The 20,811-nt window shown below is 38.5% G+C and overlaps 1 protein-coding gene across 3 annotated transcripts in view; it reads left to right on the top strand.

The window, feature by feature from the left end:
* KIAA0586 (KIAA0586 ortholog) overlaps positions 1-20,811 on the top strand; it is a 78,839-nt gene that overhangs the window by 15,908 nt on the left and 42,120 nt on the right. For 2 of the 3 annotated variants that reach the window (XM_063290471.1, XM_063290472.1), the window contains 13 exons: positions 240-448; positions 1,360-1,432; positions 2,282-2,437; positions 3,658-3,835; positions 4,952-5,140; positions 7,157-7,350; positions 8,802-8,897; positions 11,851-11,934; positions 14,549-14,742; positions 15,164-15,282; positions 17,357-17,547; positions 18,716-18,875; positions 20,009-20,228. In XM_063290471.1, coding sequence (XP_063146541.1) covers positions 240-448; positions 1,360-1,432; positions 2,282-2,437; positions 3,658-3,835; positions 4,952-5,140; positions 7,157-7,350; positions 8,802-8,897; positions 11,851-11,934; positions 14,549-14,742; positions 15,164-15,282; positions 17,357-17,547; positions 18,716-18,875; positions 20,009-20,228 — 2,063 coding nt within the window. The remainder of the gene's footprint in view (positions 1-239; positions 449-1,359; positions 1,433-2,281; positions 2,438-3,657; positions 3,836-4,951; positions 5,141-7,156; positions 7,351-8,801; positions 8,898-11,850; positions 11,935-14,548; positions 14,743-15,163; positions 15,283-17,356; positions 17,548-18,715; positions 18,876-20,008; positions 20,229-20,811) is intronic. The other variant, XM_063290470.1, reaches the window with a different exon arrangement.

Here is a 20,811-nt window from a genome sequence, read left to right as displayed (position 1 = left end):
AAGCAGAATGAGTACTCAATGCTTGCAGAGTAGGATTCTGCCTTCTCTCATATGCTCTTCTCAGGTACTGTATGCCACAGGATCAGTCAACTCTTCAAAGCAGATTCTAAAGGCACAGAAGGAACTGTGGGTGTAGCTGATCTACCATCTTAATCTGTAGGAAGGGCTTATTAGATACAATTCAGTATACTTTTCGTTGTTAGATTTTGGTGACATTTTAAAATTTGTTTGGATTTCAGCAAAAAAGCCTTCTCGAACTTCAGCAACTTTCCAAGTCATCCATTCTTCAGTCAAACACGGCATCCAAATCTATATTGAGAGATGCTGAAAAGATCCTAAGAACAGTGCGCAAGAATAAAAGGCTTCTTGAAGAAAACCTGGAAGCCATTATTCGTGCCAAGGATGCTGGGGCTTTGCATGCCTTCATAGATGAGTTGACAGCAGATAGGTAGAGTTCTGTGATTTGAGTCCGCATTTTGTTTGTTCTATGAATCTGATTTCCCTCTTCCAAATTACAACCTTTTTAAATTAACTGATGTTAATTTTGTTTCCATCCTTTGTAAGGAGAAGTCCAGAATAGTAGACAAATACAAAATTACACCTCACCAGTACAGTAAAATTAACGAAACAATCAACTCATAGCATTAAAATGAATTAAAAGAGCTATTTAATCAACCCTTAATCTATGCCTAAGAAAACGTTTAGAAACATTTTGATCTAATGTTGAAAAGTGCAGAGTCTTGGCATCCCTGACTTTCTGGAGGTGAGTTTGTCACCATAGAAACCTCCTTCCACTCCATGCACTTGCAATAAGAGATCAGTGGGATTAAAAGTTCCTGAGATCCAAGAAGGCATGACATGCATCCAAGATTGTTGTTTGAATGAATAGTTCAAATGAATGGAAAGGAGATCAGTGAGGGAACTGAATATAGAAGCAGGAATTCTTTTCTTTGCAATTTTTTTTTGATGGCCAGGGATTATAGTAAATAAGACTTATAACATCATACAAGTAGTAAGGTGGGATCCTTGTGTTGGGAGGTTGTGGTGGTTTCATTTAGCCCTGACAATCTAGGAAATCACAAGTCTCTTTATCAATGGTTTGCAGACAAATTTCAAGAGCAAGCTTTTATGGGCTGGGGGGCGGGCGCAGGGGAACCCAAAAAGACGCTCAGGGCTTCATGATTGCCATTCTCTCGTCCCTCTGTGTAATTTAAAGTGTGTACACACACACAATCAGTACTTCTAGCTCTCTGTCTCTCTCTCTAAACTGTATGAGCTTCAGACTCTTTACTGAAGCAAAGTTTTTCATGTTTTGATGGAACAATCCTCTAGTTTTCTACTGCTGTTCCCCTCTTCTAGAGATGTCCTGGAGGAAATACGGATCAGGAAGACTGTAGATGAATGGATTAAGACCATCAGCATGGAAATTCAGGTATGGCAGCATGGTGGTTTGTGCCAAATTCAGCTCTGCTAAACGATTCTCTAAGTCTTTCCCAAAGAAAGGCATTTTACACCTCAGTATTGAATTCCTTTGGGGATTTTTGAAAGTGATAATGGGCATGGCCATCTCTCGTTTTTGAATTCAAGGCCCTATAACATCAAGATTCTTACTGCACGATAGTGCAAAATTTATTGTAGAACTGCCCGTTATCTGTGAATATATGGCTCCCCCAAATGTAGCAAATTATACTAAAGACTGCCTAAGATATAAGCTATGGAAAAATGAGATCTTCATTTTCCTTTCTTTGGACTGACATTGAGTGCTTTGGTTAATATATAATTGAAGAAAATAACTGTAGTTTAAATCAGTTACTTTATGGAAAAGGCAAGGATAGATTAATAATCTAGTGATTTCATTGACTCATTAGATAACTGTCCGGATTGTTCTTTTCTTTTAAAATAGCAACATTTTGCATAAGAGATTCTGCAGTATGTTAGCAGAGTTCTAGAAGTGCTGCTCATTAGCATAGCCTTCATGACAATTAAGAGTGCAGAAAATTGGAAGAATAGTAGGACAGAAACAAATAAAAGGTGTGTACTTTCTTTTCAAGTCTTCAGCTTTTTAAAAAAATAATCTGTACAAATTTATATCATTGCTGAGGTTAGAGACAAGCCCTTAAATCTTTTATGATACTGTACCAAAATACCAATTACCTCCCTTCCTATTGATATTATAAGCACTTTTGCTGAAAGTATTAACTCACAGATTAAAACTGCCACCAAACATTTGTGTTAATCTAAAAGCTATCATTTTATTTCTGCTTTTATGTTTTATTTTTAGGATGAAATATCAAGGAAGGACTACCTCAAGGCACAGCAGGCCATCAGGTCTATGACAGCCAGCAGAGAAACATATGCAAAATCTCAGTATGCTCAGAGAATCCCAACGAAAAGGCTTTTGCCTACAGCAAGGCTCTCTCCAAAGCTGACAGACCAAGTGAGAATATGGGAGCTGTTGTGGGCTAAATCTAGCTTAGGCTGGAATCAACAGAGGCTTTCTGATCAGGAACTGCATGAAGAGGAGGAATTTGCTCCTTGCTTATTCAGTACAGGTAGTCCTCAGGTTATGATGGCAATTGGGACCAGGATTGCCATTGCTAAGTGATGTGGTCATAAAGTACAATATAACATGACCACATCACTTAGCGACAGGATTCCGGCAGTGCTGGTTGCCGCCATAACCCCAGGACTATGCGGGTGGGAGTCCCAGGCAAGGAACATGGAGGGTGCATAGGTGCCGCAGGGGGTGGGGGTACTGCTGGCAGGCATTGGGAGCATGGGTGGGTTGGTGGGGGGCCGTGGGTGGGCAGCAGGTGCTGTGGGTGGCCGTGTGCTACAGAGTACAAGATCCCTGGGATCTCGTACTCCATAGTGGGACTCCTCAGGAGAAAAAGTGGCAGGAGCAACTTGCGACCTTCCGTGCCAACTTTCTCATTGATGTTGCTTGTGGGAAGCTGGCAGGGAAAGTCGCAAATGGCGATCATGTGACAGCAGCTTGTTGCACCATCATAATCAGGAGCCAGTCATAACAAGCCCCCTTGTTCAGTGCTGTTGTAATTTTGAATGATTGCTGAACAAGTGGTCATAAGCTGAGGACTACCTGTAAAACAGTTTTTCTTGTCTGCTAGATCTTCAACTCTCAGGGGCTTTGAGTGGAAGCACATACAAGTAGGACTTGTTCACAATATTTTATAACCTATTGTACAGGAGGAATGCCATAGATGTTAGGAAGCCTAATCTCATGTGCCTGCAGGGGTCTATCTTGGTACTTACCTCTTGAATCGCAGGCTAGAGAATACTCTTCCCCCATCCCCATTGTTGGGATGGTTCCTAGCCTTTGGCATTTAGGAAAGTGATGAAAACAGTCCTTTTACATAAGGTCTTTGGAATAGAAGATCTTCAGTAAATGATAGTAGCAAAGGGAATATGTCTTTTAATATATATATATAAGGGTTGTTATATGTTTGTATGCTTAGGTTTTAAAATTGTAAGCCACCTAGAGGCCATTGAATAGGCAACATACAAATTGATGTAATAAATAAATAAATCTGGCCTTCTAAATCCTAACTCTAGTTTCAGGTGGCTGCAATTCAGTGGTTCTTATTTAACCATCTACCTATTTGAAGTCAAATTTCAGAATGACTTTTCTTTTTTAAGCAGGGCTCTCTGAAAACAAGGATGGAGGCACAAAATGAAGAGTATCTTTCTCAGATTTATGGCAGGCCAATTTACCAGGGTCATAGAAGCACACTAAAGAAATCCCCATATCTGCGCTTCAGTTCTCCACCTCCCAAATCAAAACCTTCACGACCAAAACTAATAGAAAGTGTTAGAGGTAGGTAGTGGTTTTTTTTCCCCCCTTTGGAACAATATTTCAAACAGCTTGTCCTTCTGTTCTAGGATACGCTTTATTTCACCTTGATCTTGTGAAAATTCTTTACAGTAATAGAGCTATTTCTGATAAATAACATATTAGTGACATTTATTTAATTATCTTTGCCACCATCCATGCATTAAAAAATGGATACTAAAATAAAGAATTAGGAAAATCTCTTGAGCAATCCATTCTCCTGTCCCTTCAGAAGAATGGCAGTCTTTGATTTCTGTAAAATGGAGGATTTCCTGCCAGAGTAAGTCATAGGAGAGGATTAGTCCCTCCAGTATCATCCTCCCTGCAGAGAGAACTGAGCAAATCAAATAGTAGCTAACAGTTTTGGCATTCCATGCTCAAGAACATTTGGGGTGAATATACAGAAGAAACTGGCATGACTTGCTTGCTTTAGGCAGAGGGTCCAGGTCCACAACTCTGCCTCCTGAACTTCTGACGGAGTGTAAGAAACTGTTTGTGTTACCAGAAGAGGCCGTGCCTGGTTTTTTTTTTTATGTTTTGGGGAAATTAAAAGGTGGAAATGGAAATGAGAGGCCTTTAGTAGTCAAATACTTCTATTCCCACACTTAGAATCCCTCCATAACATAACCCAAAATTGACCCACAATTCCACAGCTGATTTTTATTTTTCATTTTTGAAAGAAAGGAAGAAGGCAAAGCAGGGGGCCAGAAATTATGCCACTGAAACCTGACCACTGCGAACCAAATTTAGCAGCGAGATCTCAGGGGCTGAGAAACTGCAAGTGGAGTGCTAGGAGAGGGTCACGTGTTGCTACAAGGCCACCATATCTGCTTTAAGGCCAGCAAAACCAGTTCTAAAATATAAAGCTTTTGTGTGCTTAAAACATGGAGATTATGGGTTGGTTCATACATCACACTAAACTATAATCGGGTTTGTGGGTTTTAGCTTTGCATGTTGTTTGAACCCAGCATTAGGATTTGTAAACTAGTTCATAGTGTAGGATGCTCTGTTTATAGCACTGCTGTGATTTCTTAAACCATGGCTTACTTAAAATTTGGCTTTGCACAATGTGTGAATATATAATTAATCTGATTTCTCCAGGTACAAAAGTAAAATCTACCAGGACACAGACCAGCCCCTATCTGCACAATAAAGTTATTAGTCCTAAGAAGCCAGAGTCAGTATCTGCTTTTCACCAGGAACTGCAGTATCTTTTCAGCCCAACAAAAGAGATTCATGATGCATCTGGTTCTCTTGAAGGTCATCTCATTCCAATGGCAATTCCATTAGGTATGAATTAAAAAGAGCCTTAAGTTACCCAAGCAGCCCTTGTTTAGTGGAAAGCACATCAGGTAACTGTGGAAATTTGATGTTTTTTCTTGTGATCACCTTGAATGCCAAGGCAAGTCTGCTTTTAAAGCTTGGGGTTCCCACAAGTGAGGGGAAAAGGCAGTGCTACTAATTCAAAACATTATGGAGTAGAATTGTATTCTTAATTTCCAGATACCAGTTGCGATTTGATTAGAGCTGGTAAGGAAAGAGAAGGGGGACCGAAGTATGAAGAATTTGAGCCACCACTGAAACGATTGGCCTGCCATAAAATTTATGCATGGGTTGGTAGGCCCCTCTAGTGTAGCATCCTGTTTGCAACATTGGCTGATGAGATCTCTCCAAGAAGCTGATAAGCAAATCATGAAGAAAACAGCCCTTTCCCAGTTAATACTGAATGATCTCTCTGAATGTTGCTTTATTTAGCCCTTATGTGTATAAGCTATTGATGAAGTGAGTTGACTAGATAAGCTCCAAGATATTTTCTGATTCTGATCATAAATTCTGATTTATGACTTCTTCAAGAATAAGAGAATGTAGGTGCTCGTCATGCTACCTTTTCTCTAGATTACACACAATGTTTTGAGTCTCAATGATATGCCTCTTAAACTTTATTGAACTAAAAAGCCTCAGATATAGTCAGTACAAATGTTTGCTTCTTTTAACAGCTGAGCAAAGTCTTTCCGTGCGGCAGAATTGATTCATCACCTTTTCTGTCCTTTTCTGTGCCATGTCCGGCTCCACAGTTTCCCTTTTGAGGTGTGGTAATGGGAATGTATATGTCCACTTCCTCCGGAAGTACTGGGCTGCAATTTCCAGAACATTCAGACTGCCAGCTGATGATGCTAGTTGGAAATTCCACACTCTGGAGGGCACCAGATTGGGGAAGGCTCCCTTCTAGTATTCCAAAAGTGAACTCATGACACATTTTCATAGTTCACAGCATTTTATCACTTTATTTGCCATCTTACCACATAATACATGTGGAATATGTCTTTTCACAGGTTTTCAATAGATGTTCTCATCAGTTTTCTACCACAGCTTAAGACCTGTTTTCTGGTTAATCAGTTCCATTTTAGATTCTCCTAGGGCACAGGGGAAATCTGTTTCTGTTCTTCATATGGTGTTTGCCTTTTTCAAATGATTCAAGCCATCCATCTATCCTATGTCTGTTGCAATGAAAAGAGCAGTTAATTTTTTTTAGTATCTCTGAAGTGTCCCTTTCCCAGAGTGTATGTATGTGTGGGCAATTTTCTTGTAATTTTAGTAGTTGTCACTGTAGTTCCTTTCTTCTACCCATAAATGTTTCTGTGAGTAAAAAAGGATTGCCATCAAACAGCAGGGATGTTTCCTCTTCAGGCCTCATGTTTTCATAGCTAATAAAAATGAAAAAGTGGATTGGATGGATACTGAAGTTATAAAAGTCCCAGGAATTGGATTTTGGATGATTTTGCAGCTATTCAGACATAAAAACAGTAGATGTAGTGTTGAATATACTTGGCCTCTAACTGCATCTGCTTAGAAGGAAAGCCTGGATATTACATATAGTTCAGGCTGGTTATTCCTTTGTCCAATATATAGCCCTTCTAAAAGTGAGCTAATGAAAGGAAGCTTGGATTTTTGTAATATTCCCCTCATGCCCATCCTATGCCTGTAGAAAGCCACATATTTTGCAGGGCTATATACGCACATACATGTTTTCAGTATTGTGGCAAAATGAGAAATATATGTGTTAGACGGTGGTTTTGCATATTTTGCATGTGATAATTTTGTGTTACAAGACAGACAGTACAGGCAATGTTTAAGGTACAAGTACAATTTCTGTAACATAGATGGTATTATTTCTGTAATACAGATGCTATCCTTTTATCTGATTCATCACGTTTGTTGGATTTTGGCTTTGCTTATAGTTTTGTTCCTGGTTAGAATCCATTCAAGGTAGTTTCCATTGCTTTCCTTTGTTTTGAACTTTCATAGGGCAAAAGCAGATCAACCTCATCTCACCTCAGCCTGCAGAAGTAAATATAGGCGGATTCCATCCTGTTACCGTGACAGCTTCTGTTCTTCCCCCTTCCTCTCCCCCGAGGCCAAAGCCAAGGGTGAAGAAGCCCAACATCACATTAGTAGAGATGAAGTCAGAGAAAAAGGATCCTCCCAAACTAACTGTGCAGGTATGGAATAAAGAACAAGAAATATTGAGTAGATTAACGATCACTTTGAAAAAAAAAGAAAAAGTCTCTTCCTCTGCTAACCCTCACTGGTAGAAAAGCACACTGCCCACTTTTGTATCTGGATACCACAGAAAGGGCACGATATGAATGGCAGTTTAGAAAGGGAAATTATATGGGGGAGTGTAGGAGGGAACATTCATAAAATCAAATAAAGCTGTTACTATTTAAGCAGTTGTGTTTTCCAACCCGAATAGTAGTTGTCTACTGCAGCCACATTTTAGGGCTACTAGGAGTCTGTTTAACAGACATGATAATTTGTCAGATAGTTGGTGGTTTTTAGTGCTGGAGGAGGCAACATGGCACAGATTCCATGTCCTGCCTCTAGAAACAGACATTGCGGCTACATTTGTTTAAATTTAAATTGACTGGTTTTTTTTTTTAGAAAAATCCTTTGTAAATAAATGTCCCTTAGGTTACCTAGACAGGATGATTAACTTTTTTTGTGGAGCAAATATTGCATCAAGAGCTCAAAACAGAGAGATGTGATTATCCTTTTTCGTTCAATTTTTCCATTCCAAACAGTTTCTCTTCCAAGAGTTTTTATTCTTACAAACAACATAGAACCCTTGGGGGTGAGGAGAGGGAGCAACTTAGAGCAGTGTTAACTTGGCAGTGTGGCATGCTGGCTGAGGAATTCTGGGAGTTGAAGCCCACACGTCTTAAAGTCACCAAGGTTGAAAAACACTGACTTAGAGGATGTGATTTGAGTACAGTTTCCTGTCCTGGATTGTTATTAAAGCTTGCATTGGGATGTTTCTGCTAGTTTTCATTGTTAGCCATTTTGAGAGTCCTTCAGTTAAAAAAAAAAGGTTTTAAAAACATTAAACATTAAAAAAGGGAGAGGAGGAGGAGGAATCTTCCCTTTAAAAAAGCAATTTTTGTGCTTGTAATATGTTACTTTGCCCTCAGATTATTTGCTTTTTATGGTAACAGCGTCAGCTTGATGGATGCCCATCCCATTTCTGACATACCAAAGCAATTGTACTCTTTGCTTTTACAAATAGCTTGTTAATGAATAATTAGTCTTGTTGATATTGGCTAGACAATTTCCCTTTTCAGCAGGGAAAACTTGCAGCTTGAAGTTTCTTCTCTGAAATAAAAATAGCTGTAGCTGTTGGGTTGGTATTGAAGGATCTCTCCCATTTGTCTACTTTCCTTTCTCCCCGCTTTTCTTTATTCTGGATGCAGTCTGGTTCGGAGAAGGTATTGCTGATACATCCTCTGAAGAAGCTGCTTTCTGACTAGAGTGTTAGTAAATTGTGACCTACTTGGGAGTTGTGTATCCATTGACCCAGGCTGAGTATGTAGCATAGGTGAAACAAGGTGTGGTTGAGATGTGGCTGGTATCTACTTCACAAATGAAAAACTCAATTTGTGCTCTTCCTTTATAGACACTACCTAATATTGATATTGATAGCATCTCAAGTGACAGTACAGATGGAAACCAGTTGCCTTTATTACCTGTTCCTACAAAGGCTACGATACAGGTATTTGTTGGTTTCTAACAAACAGACTTTGTCTAGGTATTGCAGAAGGGTTGTTGCTGAAGGAGAGAATTTAACATTAATTTAATATGCTTCACATGATTAATTTCTTATAAGGAAAGCCTTTCTGTATAATGGTATGCCCTAGTTTGAAAGACCCAGTTGATTACTGGTTGATTGTTGAGTATTCCACAAACACAGCCCATGTGAGTAGCTGCCCCGTCTATGATTACACAAATTCACAGTCTTTACGTTTAGACTGAAATTATTTCAGTAATAAATGCTCTTCTACCACATTCTCCAGAAATGATCTGCAATTCTGTTGCTTCTGGAGAGTATAAAACAAACAAACAAATAACTGAAAAGACCCTCTTGCCATGTGATGAACATGCACATTTAAGATAAAAGCTGTGTAAAACACTCTCCCTTACATGCTGTTTATTACATTCAAGGAATTTTTTGTTTAGAGATGGAGTTGCCATTATATGTGTGTGCAGATATGCAAGTTTCTAGCATATCATCTCTAGTTGGCATAGGAACTTTCCAATGTTTTTGTTTTCCATGCTTCCATATATAACCATCAAGGTATTCCTTTTTAGAGTAAGCTGCATTATGCAGAGAACAGAAAAGGAGTAAGGAATAGTAAGCCAAAGAATTCAGAGACATGAGATAAGAAAAAGGAAACAGAACATTGTTGTATCTAATTCACACCTTTCACTCTATCCATATTTCTCTGTCCTTGCACACCATTCTTTCTTCCGCCATATCCATATACCACTTCATATATTGTTTTTTGTTCTTTAAAGGTCTCACATCTTTCTTTTTTAGGCTCTCAACAACTTCATTGAACCACAACTGTCTCGTATTTCCTGTCCTTTTAGCCAATCAGTTCTTCCCTCCTATATTTGTTATTTGTTCTGGTGAATCGATTCTCATTCATTCACTTCATTCAAACCAGAATTGTGCAGCATCTATTCATTCTTGACCTTTTCTCTTCCCATTTTACCACACAGACTTCTTCATTCCCACTGCTTCAACTTTTCTGTTCCTTCTGACATACTCAACTCTGACCTCCACATAACACAACGGGCAGAAGTATTCTTATGCATAGACATTTTCTCTCCTTGCAATAAACATTCATTCATCTTCATTGATCATGTATTACACAGTAGCTTTCTACCACCATTTGCTTGCCTTAAAATTTCTCCATCCATTTTCCCCACCTTTAATAAACATTCTACCAAAGTATACAAATTCATCATCTTGCTTTTTTTTTTTTTTTTGCATTTATGTATAATCTGTAGTTGTTCACTCTATTTTCACTGTCAGACACAACTACCTTGGTCTTTGATCCATTAATTTTGAGAACCAGACTCCTTCAGGTCTAACATTCACTGCAAATCATTCAGGTTCTTGGCCAACAACGTGACATCATCCATATATGAAAATACACATAGATTCATTTTCTCAGCCAGTCAACCTTTAACTTCATCAAAAGCATCCCCAATCTACTGTATTTATCCATAAATAGGTTAACAACTAAGGGAACATTACATATATTTGATGTACAATAAATGTTCGTAGATTTCTCAGTAACTACCTGAAGAGCAAAAATCTGGTGTGTACTTCCCCCATGCTAAACATAAAGCTGCACTGCTCTTCCCAAATTTTGCTCATTGTTGCCTCCTATATCTTTAATCAGAATTTGTAGAAACACCATCAGTGCCACATTTGCATTCACTCTTGCTACCTTTCCCTTTGCATAGGAGAACAATAAAGGCACAGTCATCAGGCACAGATGCAGCCATTATATACATATCAAACAAATCACACAGTAACTCCATAAGCAACCCCCTGAATTTATTTATTTATTTATTATTTATTAAACAAATGTATATAGCCGCCCAACTCACACGTGGTGACTCTGGGTGGCTTACAACATTAAAATCCACAAAACAAAAAACCCATCGACCCCCACCCCACCCCCTGCGCTGGCTACAAACCCAATCAAATCAGCCACTTGATTGGCTCCGTGTAGGTGAATAGGTGCAAAATCATCCCATTTCTCCAGTTATACTGTACCATTGAGACAAGCAGCTTTACCATTTTTCAATATGGTCTCATTACAACTGACTTGTCATCTATTTTTTGGGGGGGAGACGGTAACATTTATTGCACTTGTTTTAATTACACTCTTCAGAGTCCTCTCTCAGAGGATTTTGTTTCATTTGAAGTCATTTCATCACTTTTATTTCTAATTCCATTCATTCTGGCTGGAGAATGAACTTTTAATACAAGTTTTATTTTCATCAGACTGACTATATTTTCTCTGCCTTCTTTAATATTAACTATGCCTATCTTTTGCTACATTATTTGCAACTATCTTTTTCTTGCTATGTGCATTGTACAGTGATTTTTCTTATCCTTATTTTTGCTGGAATTCTCTATTACAGAAAATATGCATTCCTTGTATTGGAGAAATTTTCTTGTTTTTATTTTCATGTAGGACTTGAACTTTCTACTGTCATTTTTTTCCTTTCACTTCTTTCCTTTTCTTCTCTGTCCATTCTTGACCCTAATAAAAAAAAAGGTCTGTCCTATATTAGAGAATTTCTCTTCATTCTGGAATCCTTCACTAATTCTCTCAGTCATTATAAATAATCAGTTCAGTTATGCTTTTAGATTTATTCCTTTGCCATGTGTATGCATGAGTAGACAGGCTTAAATCTTTATTCAAACTAACAAAACTTTTCTAAGCACATAGCCACCAACCAGTTAAGTGTTCTCATTGGTCTCCATGAGGCCAAATCACCTTTTTTGTATGCTCTCATCTTGTTTCCACCCATGCATTCCTGTCACATACCTGATTTTTTCCGGTGATCACATTCATTCATTTTCAATTACTGTACTTCTGTAGCTAAGCTTGAGAGAGAACCTAAAACTGTCTTTTATGTAGCCCACTTCAGAAGATAGCCTGCTTCAGGATGAAGAGCTGAAACTTCCAGGTGCTAACTTCATTGATGCTACTGATGTTACTCAGGTCAGTATTCTGATACCGTTTCTTGCAATATACAAAAGTAGCTTAACCTTTTTAAAGACTGCTTTTCTTACCCATTGCAGCTTGTTGGCTTTCAAGCATGATTAATTATTAAATGCATCATAGCCCATAATAGAAACCAATCAAATTGTGTGCTTAACAGAAATGGCAGAACAGCCTCCCCCAAAGGTTTTGGGTTGGAGTCAATGAATAATTGTTTTATGATTTTATATTACTGAAGTTTGATTATGTGTTTTGTGTTTTTATTTGTAGTGTAAATCAGCCTTTCTCAACCTTTTGACCCTGGAGGAACCCTTGAAATATTTTTCAGGCCTGGGGGAACCCCTGCACATTCAGGCTCAAATATAGACCAGAAATTACAAAACTATTATATTTGTTTCATGTGTAGGCCTGTATATATGCATCAACAGTGTTCTTAAACTAAAAATAAAGAATGAAACTTACCTCTTTAATGTGAAGTTGCCTGGATTTGAAATAATATTTTAGATAAATTGTGATCTCCCAGGGAATCCCTAGTGACCTCTTGTGGAACCCTAGGGTTCCACAGAACCCTGGTTGAGAAACCCTGGTGTAAACTATAGTGTAATTATGGTGGTATATACATATAGCAAATAAATATATATGCATGCAGTCCTGAGTATTAATTGCAACTTTTGCATTAATTTTTCTTTGAAATTCAATAGTGTGGTATAGAGATGGGAAAATCAGGGCTCCAGTCTACAGCAAGTCGTCATTTCTACAGTTTGTTGTGTAGTGATAAATTTGGAGGAGGGACTTCTATTGTGTTTATGCTTAAAATGACAGGATCATCATTGATTGATGCTGCGGGTATGGTAATAGAGGCAGATGGGGTTGATTTTCTCTCTAACTATCCAAAAGGGAGTGTTTTAAATACACAGTAGCCTTCCTTTTGGGTAAATACATTCTGTATGCCACCTTGAATTCCTAGAGGAAACGCAGGTTATGAGTCTGATAAGCAAACTATGTAATTTTCCTTAGCATTAAAACATGCTGCTGTCCAGGCTAAGCAACAGAGAGAAGAAAAGAAAAAGTCTGTTTCATTAAAAAAATAAAAGGAAAATGGCAAATTATAAATTGAATAATCATCTACATTTGAACCACTGAAATCTGCATTGTACTATCAGAGTTTCATTATCTACCAGATTTTGAAGCAATAGCAGTGCAACAGAGCCACACCCCTCCCTCCTCCCTCCTCCCACTTCACATGCTTGAAAAGTTTGCTGTTAAAATTGTTACAGACAAAACTTAAAAATACCATAGACAGCCACTGTCTGTAGACTTTCAGAAGTGGTTCTGACTTACCTATTATTGAAAATGTCTGTATAATCCTGGTATTAATTTATAAATAAATCCAAATCAGATAATTTCAGATTGTATTTTTACTGACATGACAATTTTTTTCAAAGCAACAGCCAATGTTTTTTAAAGTATATAAAATTATTTTTTGATTTTTGTGTGCTTACCTTTCATTATTTCAGAAAAAATGGTAATATTTCCCATACTTTTATATGAAGCAATAATTTACCTCCTAGTGAAAATACCTCTTTTTTACTTAAAGGAAGCCTTTACTTAGTCATTTAGCATCAGATTATGCAAAAAAGCAGCTTATGAAATAGCAATAAAAGACAAAAGACATCCATTTATAAGACGTGAAAAAAGCCTTCCCCCAATCCTGCCCTTTCCCCCATTTCTTTGGGAATTACTTTTATCATGTGTTTGGCTACAACTGCAAAGCTTTCCAAACCATTCCAACTTGAGCACATGTTTGGCTTGTATTTCCATAAATGACAAGCTGGATGATACACAAGAGTTAGCTTTAATCTGAAAGTCTACTTAACTGATATTTGAAAATGCAGAAATACTCAAAGCATTAAAGAATATTCCCATAACAGGTTTTTGAAAGCACAAGCACATAAATGTCTATAAAATGTTGAGCAATGCACTCACTTCCTGTTAAAAAGGAATATCTGAGCAAAGAATATTATTGTGTTCTCCTAGTTTATTTATTTATCTTTCAAATTTCTGTTGCCGCCCATCTCTCCCAAAAGGGGGACTCTTTTTGCTTAATGCATTTCTGCTGATGCATCTTAATGCTGTTTTTGTTCTTTCACTGGTCTTAACTTCATTTGTCCCTACTGCTGCTTGTTTGTTTCGTAGTGTAATGTGTATCCTGCCTACTATGATGACCCAGGCAACTTCACTTATAGTTTTCTGGGGTGTCATCACATCAGTAAAGCAGTATGGTATCACCAAAACAAACAAGATATTACACAACTCCTTAGCTTTTAGGCTCTCTGCCTCTCAATATGAGCATTAAATAACTCAAAACTCTATCCCCATTGCTCTGATGCCTCCATCTGCCGAGACCTAACTCTAGTAACAGTCATCCAGGATGTGGCCCTAGAGTATCTAAAATCTGAATAAGCTCTGCTGCTTTCCTCAATCCAGGTCTTTCACATTAATTCTATTATCTTGGTAAATAGAAGGTACTGAACCTCAAAGGCAACGATTACTGCAAATGTATGCTAAATATTGCTTGGCTGTGTTGTGTTGGACTAGTCTTTGTTACCATCAGGAAGAAGGAGATGATGATGGGATCTCAGAATTCTCTGAACCATTCCTACACTTCAACAGACAAGGAGACACTGGATCTCCAAAATACAATGGACCCCCATTTCCACCAGTGGCTCCTGCACCCCAGCTTTCATCTGACATTCTTGATGAGATTATAGAAAAACGAGAGACCTTGGAAAACAAATTGGTTGGTTGGTGAGTTCTCAATGACTATGAAATGGAGATCTTCTATAATTAGTTAATTAGTTAATTAATGCTTTGTAATGATTTTTCATGGTGTGTAGTCAGTTCATATAGCCAGACACCTATCTCCGTACACGTTTCATCATCAGTGACAATAAGAGGATGAAGGTACTCATTTGGGAGAGTACTTTGGGCAGCACTGATAGAGAATGAAGAGTTAAGGTGGCAGATAGTTAAGTAGATAAAAGCAGAAAGAAAGGCTGACAATAAAGAATTTGAAAGGCAAAAAAAAAAGGAACGAAGGAATTAGTAAGCCTAATATGAACTAGTAAGCCTAATATGAACTAATACTACTTAATGTAGCTATTTGTATTCAGGATGCTGAACAGTTGAATTACAGATAGATAAAATATACACATTGTTATTCCATCAGGGTAGAACAAGAGGTAATGGCACGAGTTATCAGTGGAATGTATCCAGCTCAGAAAGAGGTGATTCCCAACTTGAGCTCATCAGAGGGTGAAGAGAGCCAAGCAGTATCCTCTGACATTGGTGAGTAAGAACAGCTGTCTTATCCTGGTTAAAGAAGAATGGGTGCCAAGCCTTCACAGCAGGTGTCCAGGAAAAGGATGTCTCTAGTAATTTGATCAGAGAATAGTCCTGCATTTACTGAATCTGAAAAATTGGATTCCTCCTTAATTCACTCAGTTCTAGGTGGTTGTCTTAAGTGTGTGCTGTGCCCTCCATCACATTCCCTCCTACATTTTTATTTCTGTAGCAATAAGAAACATGCCCCAAACAACTCAACACAGTAAAGCATGTTTAGGACATTATAACGTCAGCTTATGTTCTCCCCAGAAGTGAAAATTGTACTCATGTTAACATGTATAATACTGTAGTCATATAACACAAGCATAAACATGTGTTTGTTATTTCCCATCAAGAAATTAAGAAAATTCACCTCATCAAGAATTGCAGAGGACAGATATTGGTTGGTAATGGTTCAATGTCAAGAGAATCAGATCAACTTCCATATAATTTTCTAGCCAGAATGTTGATACTGACCTCCAAAGGCCATAAATAGTAGGATTCGGGAAGATACTGTAAGAAGCTAAGTCAGACCATTGATCCACCTAGTCCTAGTCCAAAGCCCCCAAAATGTACATGATGTCTTGGCCACTCAAAACAGTACATGGCAAAACATCCAGCAACTATCTCTCTAAAGGCTTCCCACTGTCAAATTTCACACCTGGGCTTAGCAGTAAATCACCAACATCCTGATACTTCATCCTTAGCTTAACTTCTTTGCTGAACTTGACAGAAAGGTTTAGAGATGGCTCAACTAGATTAGAATCCCTATTGCTGATGAGCATGAAGTCATTCACAGAACAGTTAATTGCTTGTAGCAATACAATGATGTCATGGATTTTTATACTGTATATTCTCAAAAGCTTAAACCAGAAGCGTTTCCCCCCCTCTCTTCTGAATTAACAAATACTGGGTATAGCACTTGGTGGCCTTGAAGTCAGGTGGTTGTTATTTTTATTTATATTTACAAACACACACACACATGCATACACACAGTCTGTAGGGTAGGAATTTCTAGTTCCTGCTTCATCAACCTCAACCCTTAAGCTTATTCCTGTTTTTCCTGATTGGCAATACTTCTCCCATAGAAGGGAGGAGGAGAACATCTTGGCCTGTCTGGAGCTGCTATGGTTTGAAACTGAATATTTCTGTAGAGCATGTGGTCAGCCACTGAGATATAACCTTCAGAGTATGCATTCTCCCTGATGTATCTCATCTATTCTTAACTTCTACATGGAGAAAAACATTCTTACTAGTACCCTCTTTATGCAACATTCTCTCTTTAAGTCCATAGTTCTAGTTCCTCAGAGAAGTGTAGAATATATTGACAGGCCTCACTTCCATAAATTTGTTCCTTCTTAAAAGCCACCTAACCTCAGCCTTTATTATCTCTTTTGGTAGGGAATTCCAGAAATAAACTCTATATTATGTGAATAAATACTTTCAGAACAAATTTTAACAAAGATAATGCCAAGAGATTTCATTGACTGCCTCTCAAATTCTATTGGATAGACATTTTTTTCCTCTTTCAAAATACAAAACTTGACTTTATTGAAGTATCATGTGTATCTTTATTATGAAATATAATAAATAGTAAACTGTGGGATATTAAATGTTTATATGGATAAGTCACCTAAAACTAACTTTGCAAACTAAGCATTTAATACAAAAAGAACCAAATATAAACAGAAAGGCATGCAAGCTTGCATAAGGGGAATGGGGAATCTCTCCATCCCTTGCATTCCTGACAGTCCTCTAGCTCAGGGTTCCTCAACCTTGGCGGCTCTAAGCTGTGCGGACTTCAACTCCCAGAATTCTGGGAGGCAAAGCTGGCTGGGGAATTCTGGGAGTTGAAGTCCGCACAGCTTAGAGTCGCCAAGGTTGAGGAACCCTGCTCTAGCTCTCGGGATCAGCTTTGGGATTGCGGAGGATAGAGACAACTGAAAACCAAGAATATAGTTCAAAGTTCTTCAGATCCAAATCTTATTATGTACAACTGTAAAGTTGAATGTCTGCATGTGTTCTGATCCATCTTCAGTTGAAGCAGCAGGTACCGAAGGTTTTCAGCTATTTGTTGATGCTGGCGTCCCAGTAGATTCAGAAATGATAAGGCATTTTGTTAATGAAGCGCTTGCTGAGAGAGTAGCTGTAATGCTGGGTAACAGAGAAAGCGAAAAAGCTACACCTGCTACAGTAATTTCTTCAAGGGTGACACAGTTGCCAGAAAAGGTGAGCTGTTTTTTTCTGTACTTAGTTTGTGATTAATAAGAGTCCATTGGAGTTAGGCAGCCCATGCATTTAAATAAATAAATAAATAATAACATTCTTCTGTAATCATGGTGCTTTATTTCTTACAGGATATAGAGAAAAATTAAATTAGAGAATAAACTGATTCATAATCTTTCTCCCTATAAATACGTTGGAAAAAAATAAGTGATCACATTCGTATGACAAAAAATATATCACATATCTGTAGTTAAGCATGGTCTGAAGTAGTGGCATATATTTGGTCTAGAGAAGCTAAAAATGGCTTGTCATGTTATGCAAGCCTGATGTGCCTTCCCAGAACTACTATTGTGATTTAAATTTATCTAACATTTGTGCATCATCACTGGCACAAACCACACCCATTGCATTCCTTCAGGTTATGAATAGCCTCTCCCAATTCAGATGTTACTGAGTAGAGATGACGGTCATCTGCCTACTGGTGATATCTGTCTCCACAATCCTGGATGACCATCCCCAGTGTTTTTATATAGATGTTAAATAACACTGGGGGTAGAATACTGCCTTGTGGCACTGCACAGCATAACTGGCAAGATGTAGAGGAATAATACCACAACAGCACAAGGGCCACTTAGGATCCATGGAACCTGTTTCTCCATTCCATAGGGCCTTGAGAAGATCACTGGCCTTTGTATATTCTTTTGGTCAGGCGGTGGTTTGGGCAGCAAATCAAGATTGTTTATCTACTTAGAATATTTTGGAGCATATAAAATCCCAGTAGGTGACAAATCTTAGTTTAAAACCATATCTAGGCTTGCTTTAAATGTGAGATTTTATATTTGAACTCCAAATCCAGAATTATTTCTGATTTGGTTTTGTGCCCAATCCAAAGAATCAAATGCATTAAATTAACATTGTCATTAATCAGTAATACGCTTTAATATGTGAAATATTTGTGCTCTAATAAGCTTTCCCTTCTTGGAATAGCAAACATTAGACTCATTTAGTTGAGGGTCAGTTATCAACTGACTGGCTAAATAAATAAATAAATAAATAAATCTCAATCAGAATTAAAGATTTAGCAGAGATGAGCTAAAAGCAGTAGCAACAAGGATGTTTTTAATAACTTTAGTATGTTTTATTACCTTTGTGTGTATTTTTCCCTTTTCAGGAAACCATATTACCTACTCCGCTGGTCACACCTGAATCCACACCACCTCAGTCACCACCACCTGTAAAAGAATTCTTTGCAGTAAAAACTCCAGAGTCCTCTCCATCTATTACTGAGGTGGATGAAGATATGGGTGACCAACAAGTGATGGGTGCCGTAGGTAAAAATACAGATTTCCAGACTAGAAAAGGAGCTTTTGATTTATATGTAACCACCTTTGTTTTGAAACATGATTCTTTTTTCTTTGTTGAAGAGCTTTCTTATTAGTGAGATTTCATGTTATCTTCCCCACAAAAACACAATTTTAATCACTCAAAGTTCACTGGGGAAGTTGCACACTTTTTCATCCCTCAATTTTCTTCTGTGCCAAATCATATTATATCATGCAATATACTGGTATATCTGGAGAACTGCGCTTAAATAGTTCTTGTCCCTACTTGCAATTTCCTAGATGCCCAGCCAACATCCAGGAGTTTTGCATAAGATCCGTGGTTGAATTTATTTTTTATTTTATTTTATTACTCAGATTTAGCCACCGCCCATCTCCCCCAGAAGAGGGACTCTGGGCGGTGTACAGTAAAATCCCATATAAAACATAAACATTAAAATCACATAAAACAATTATGAAAAAAGGAGGAGGCTCCTGCAAGATGGGCTAACTCCATGGATTCCCTCCCTGTGACTCAGGGTACTAGTGAAAAGAACTTTGCATTGCGTGCTGCGTAAAGCAGTGTTCTCTGCTCTCATAGAGCAGAGCTGGCTAGGGAATTCTGGGAGTTGAAGTCCACCCATCTTAAACTCGTCAAGGTTGAGAAACAGTGGCACAGAGTTTCAACAGCAGCAGGAGCAGAATTTCTCAGACTTCCTGTTTGCATCTCAGCTCTTTCCTTCCCTGTAAAAGCTGAGACATGTAACAGTGGGCATGAAAAACTGCAGTACGTGTGGGTAGATCTCTGCCAGCATTTGACACCTTATGGAGAGGGTAGCAAGCCCTTTTCCTTTTTGATAGTCAAATGAAAGAAATTGAGGTTTGGAACTGATGCTAACTTGCCTTAAGTTTCCCATACTCTTCATTTCCTTCTATATCCATCTGATAGCAACTCTCTGTGAACAGCTTCTCTGGATTATTATAATTTCAGTGCAAATAATCATAATAACCTGAAAGGAGAAGTTTGATCTTGAGTGGCTCCTGGCTATTGAGGTTAGGTTTTTCTCCCTGTGTTGAGAAAAAATATAGATAACAAAATAATCTGACCGTGCATTCCTTTTCTCTTTTCCCCCCACTACATGCAGAGTCTGAGACAGCAGTTGTCAGTCGGGTTCATACACCTACGGTTACCCCTACGGCAACACCCATGGTAGCTACGCCAAGCCCTCCTGTATCAGACCATACCCTGGACAGAGGAAGGGTGAAAAGACAAACCCCTCCCAATGCATGGGGAGATGCAGAACTTCCTTTGGAAGAGGAGAAGCCTAGTCTACAGAGTGAAGAAGGTTATAATCCAAGAGCTGTGTGAGTCCTTCACAACTGACACACGTTAATGACTCTTGCAGTCTTCCCAACTGCAAGAATAAGAGACAGTCAAAAGAAAAGCAATACAAAACTAGTCTTATGCCAAGCTGAAATTATCTTTCTGGCATCACTGCTTGGCCAGCTGGAATGAAAAGAGGCTATATATGTTTTTGAATACCCTGAGCTTTGCATCATTTTATACCATGCACGTTGCCTTGCTAAAATGTATGGGATCACGGCTGGTGGACAAGAGAGAAGGCGGTCTGGTAGTTCAGTAGACATTCAGGAAATCAGTCTGTGAGCAAGAGCTTAGACTGAGTAATTAGAACAAACTCACAAGTTTTATAAGGACCAAATTGTTTGTTGTTTATTCGTTTAGTCGCTTCCGACTCTTCGTGACTTCATGGACCGGCCCACGCCAGAGCTTCCTGTCGGTCGTCGACACCCCCAGCTCCCCCAGGGACGAGTCCGTCACCTCTAGAATATCATCCATCCACCTTGCCCTTGGTCGGCCCCTCTTCCTTTTGCCCTCCACTCTCCCTAGCATCAGCATCTTCTCCAGGGTGTCCTGTCTTCTCATTAT

Source organism: Candoia aspera, chromosome 1 (genome assembly GCF_035149785.1).
Source record: "Candoia aspera isolate rCanAsp1 chromosome 1, rCanAsp1.hap2, whole genome shotgun sequence".
Lineage (NCBI taxonomy): Eukaryota > Metazoa > Chordata > Lepidosauria > Squamata > Boidae > Candoia > Candoia aspera.
This window is presented reverse-complemented; position numbering and strand designations above follow the sequence as displayed.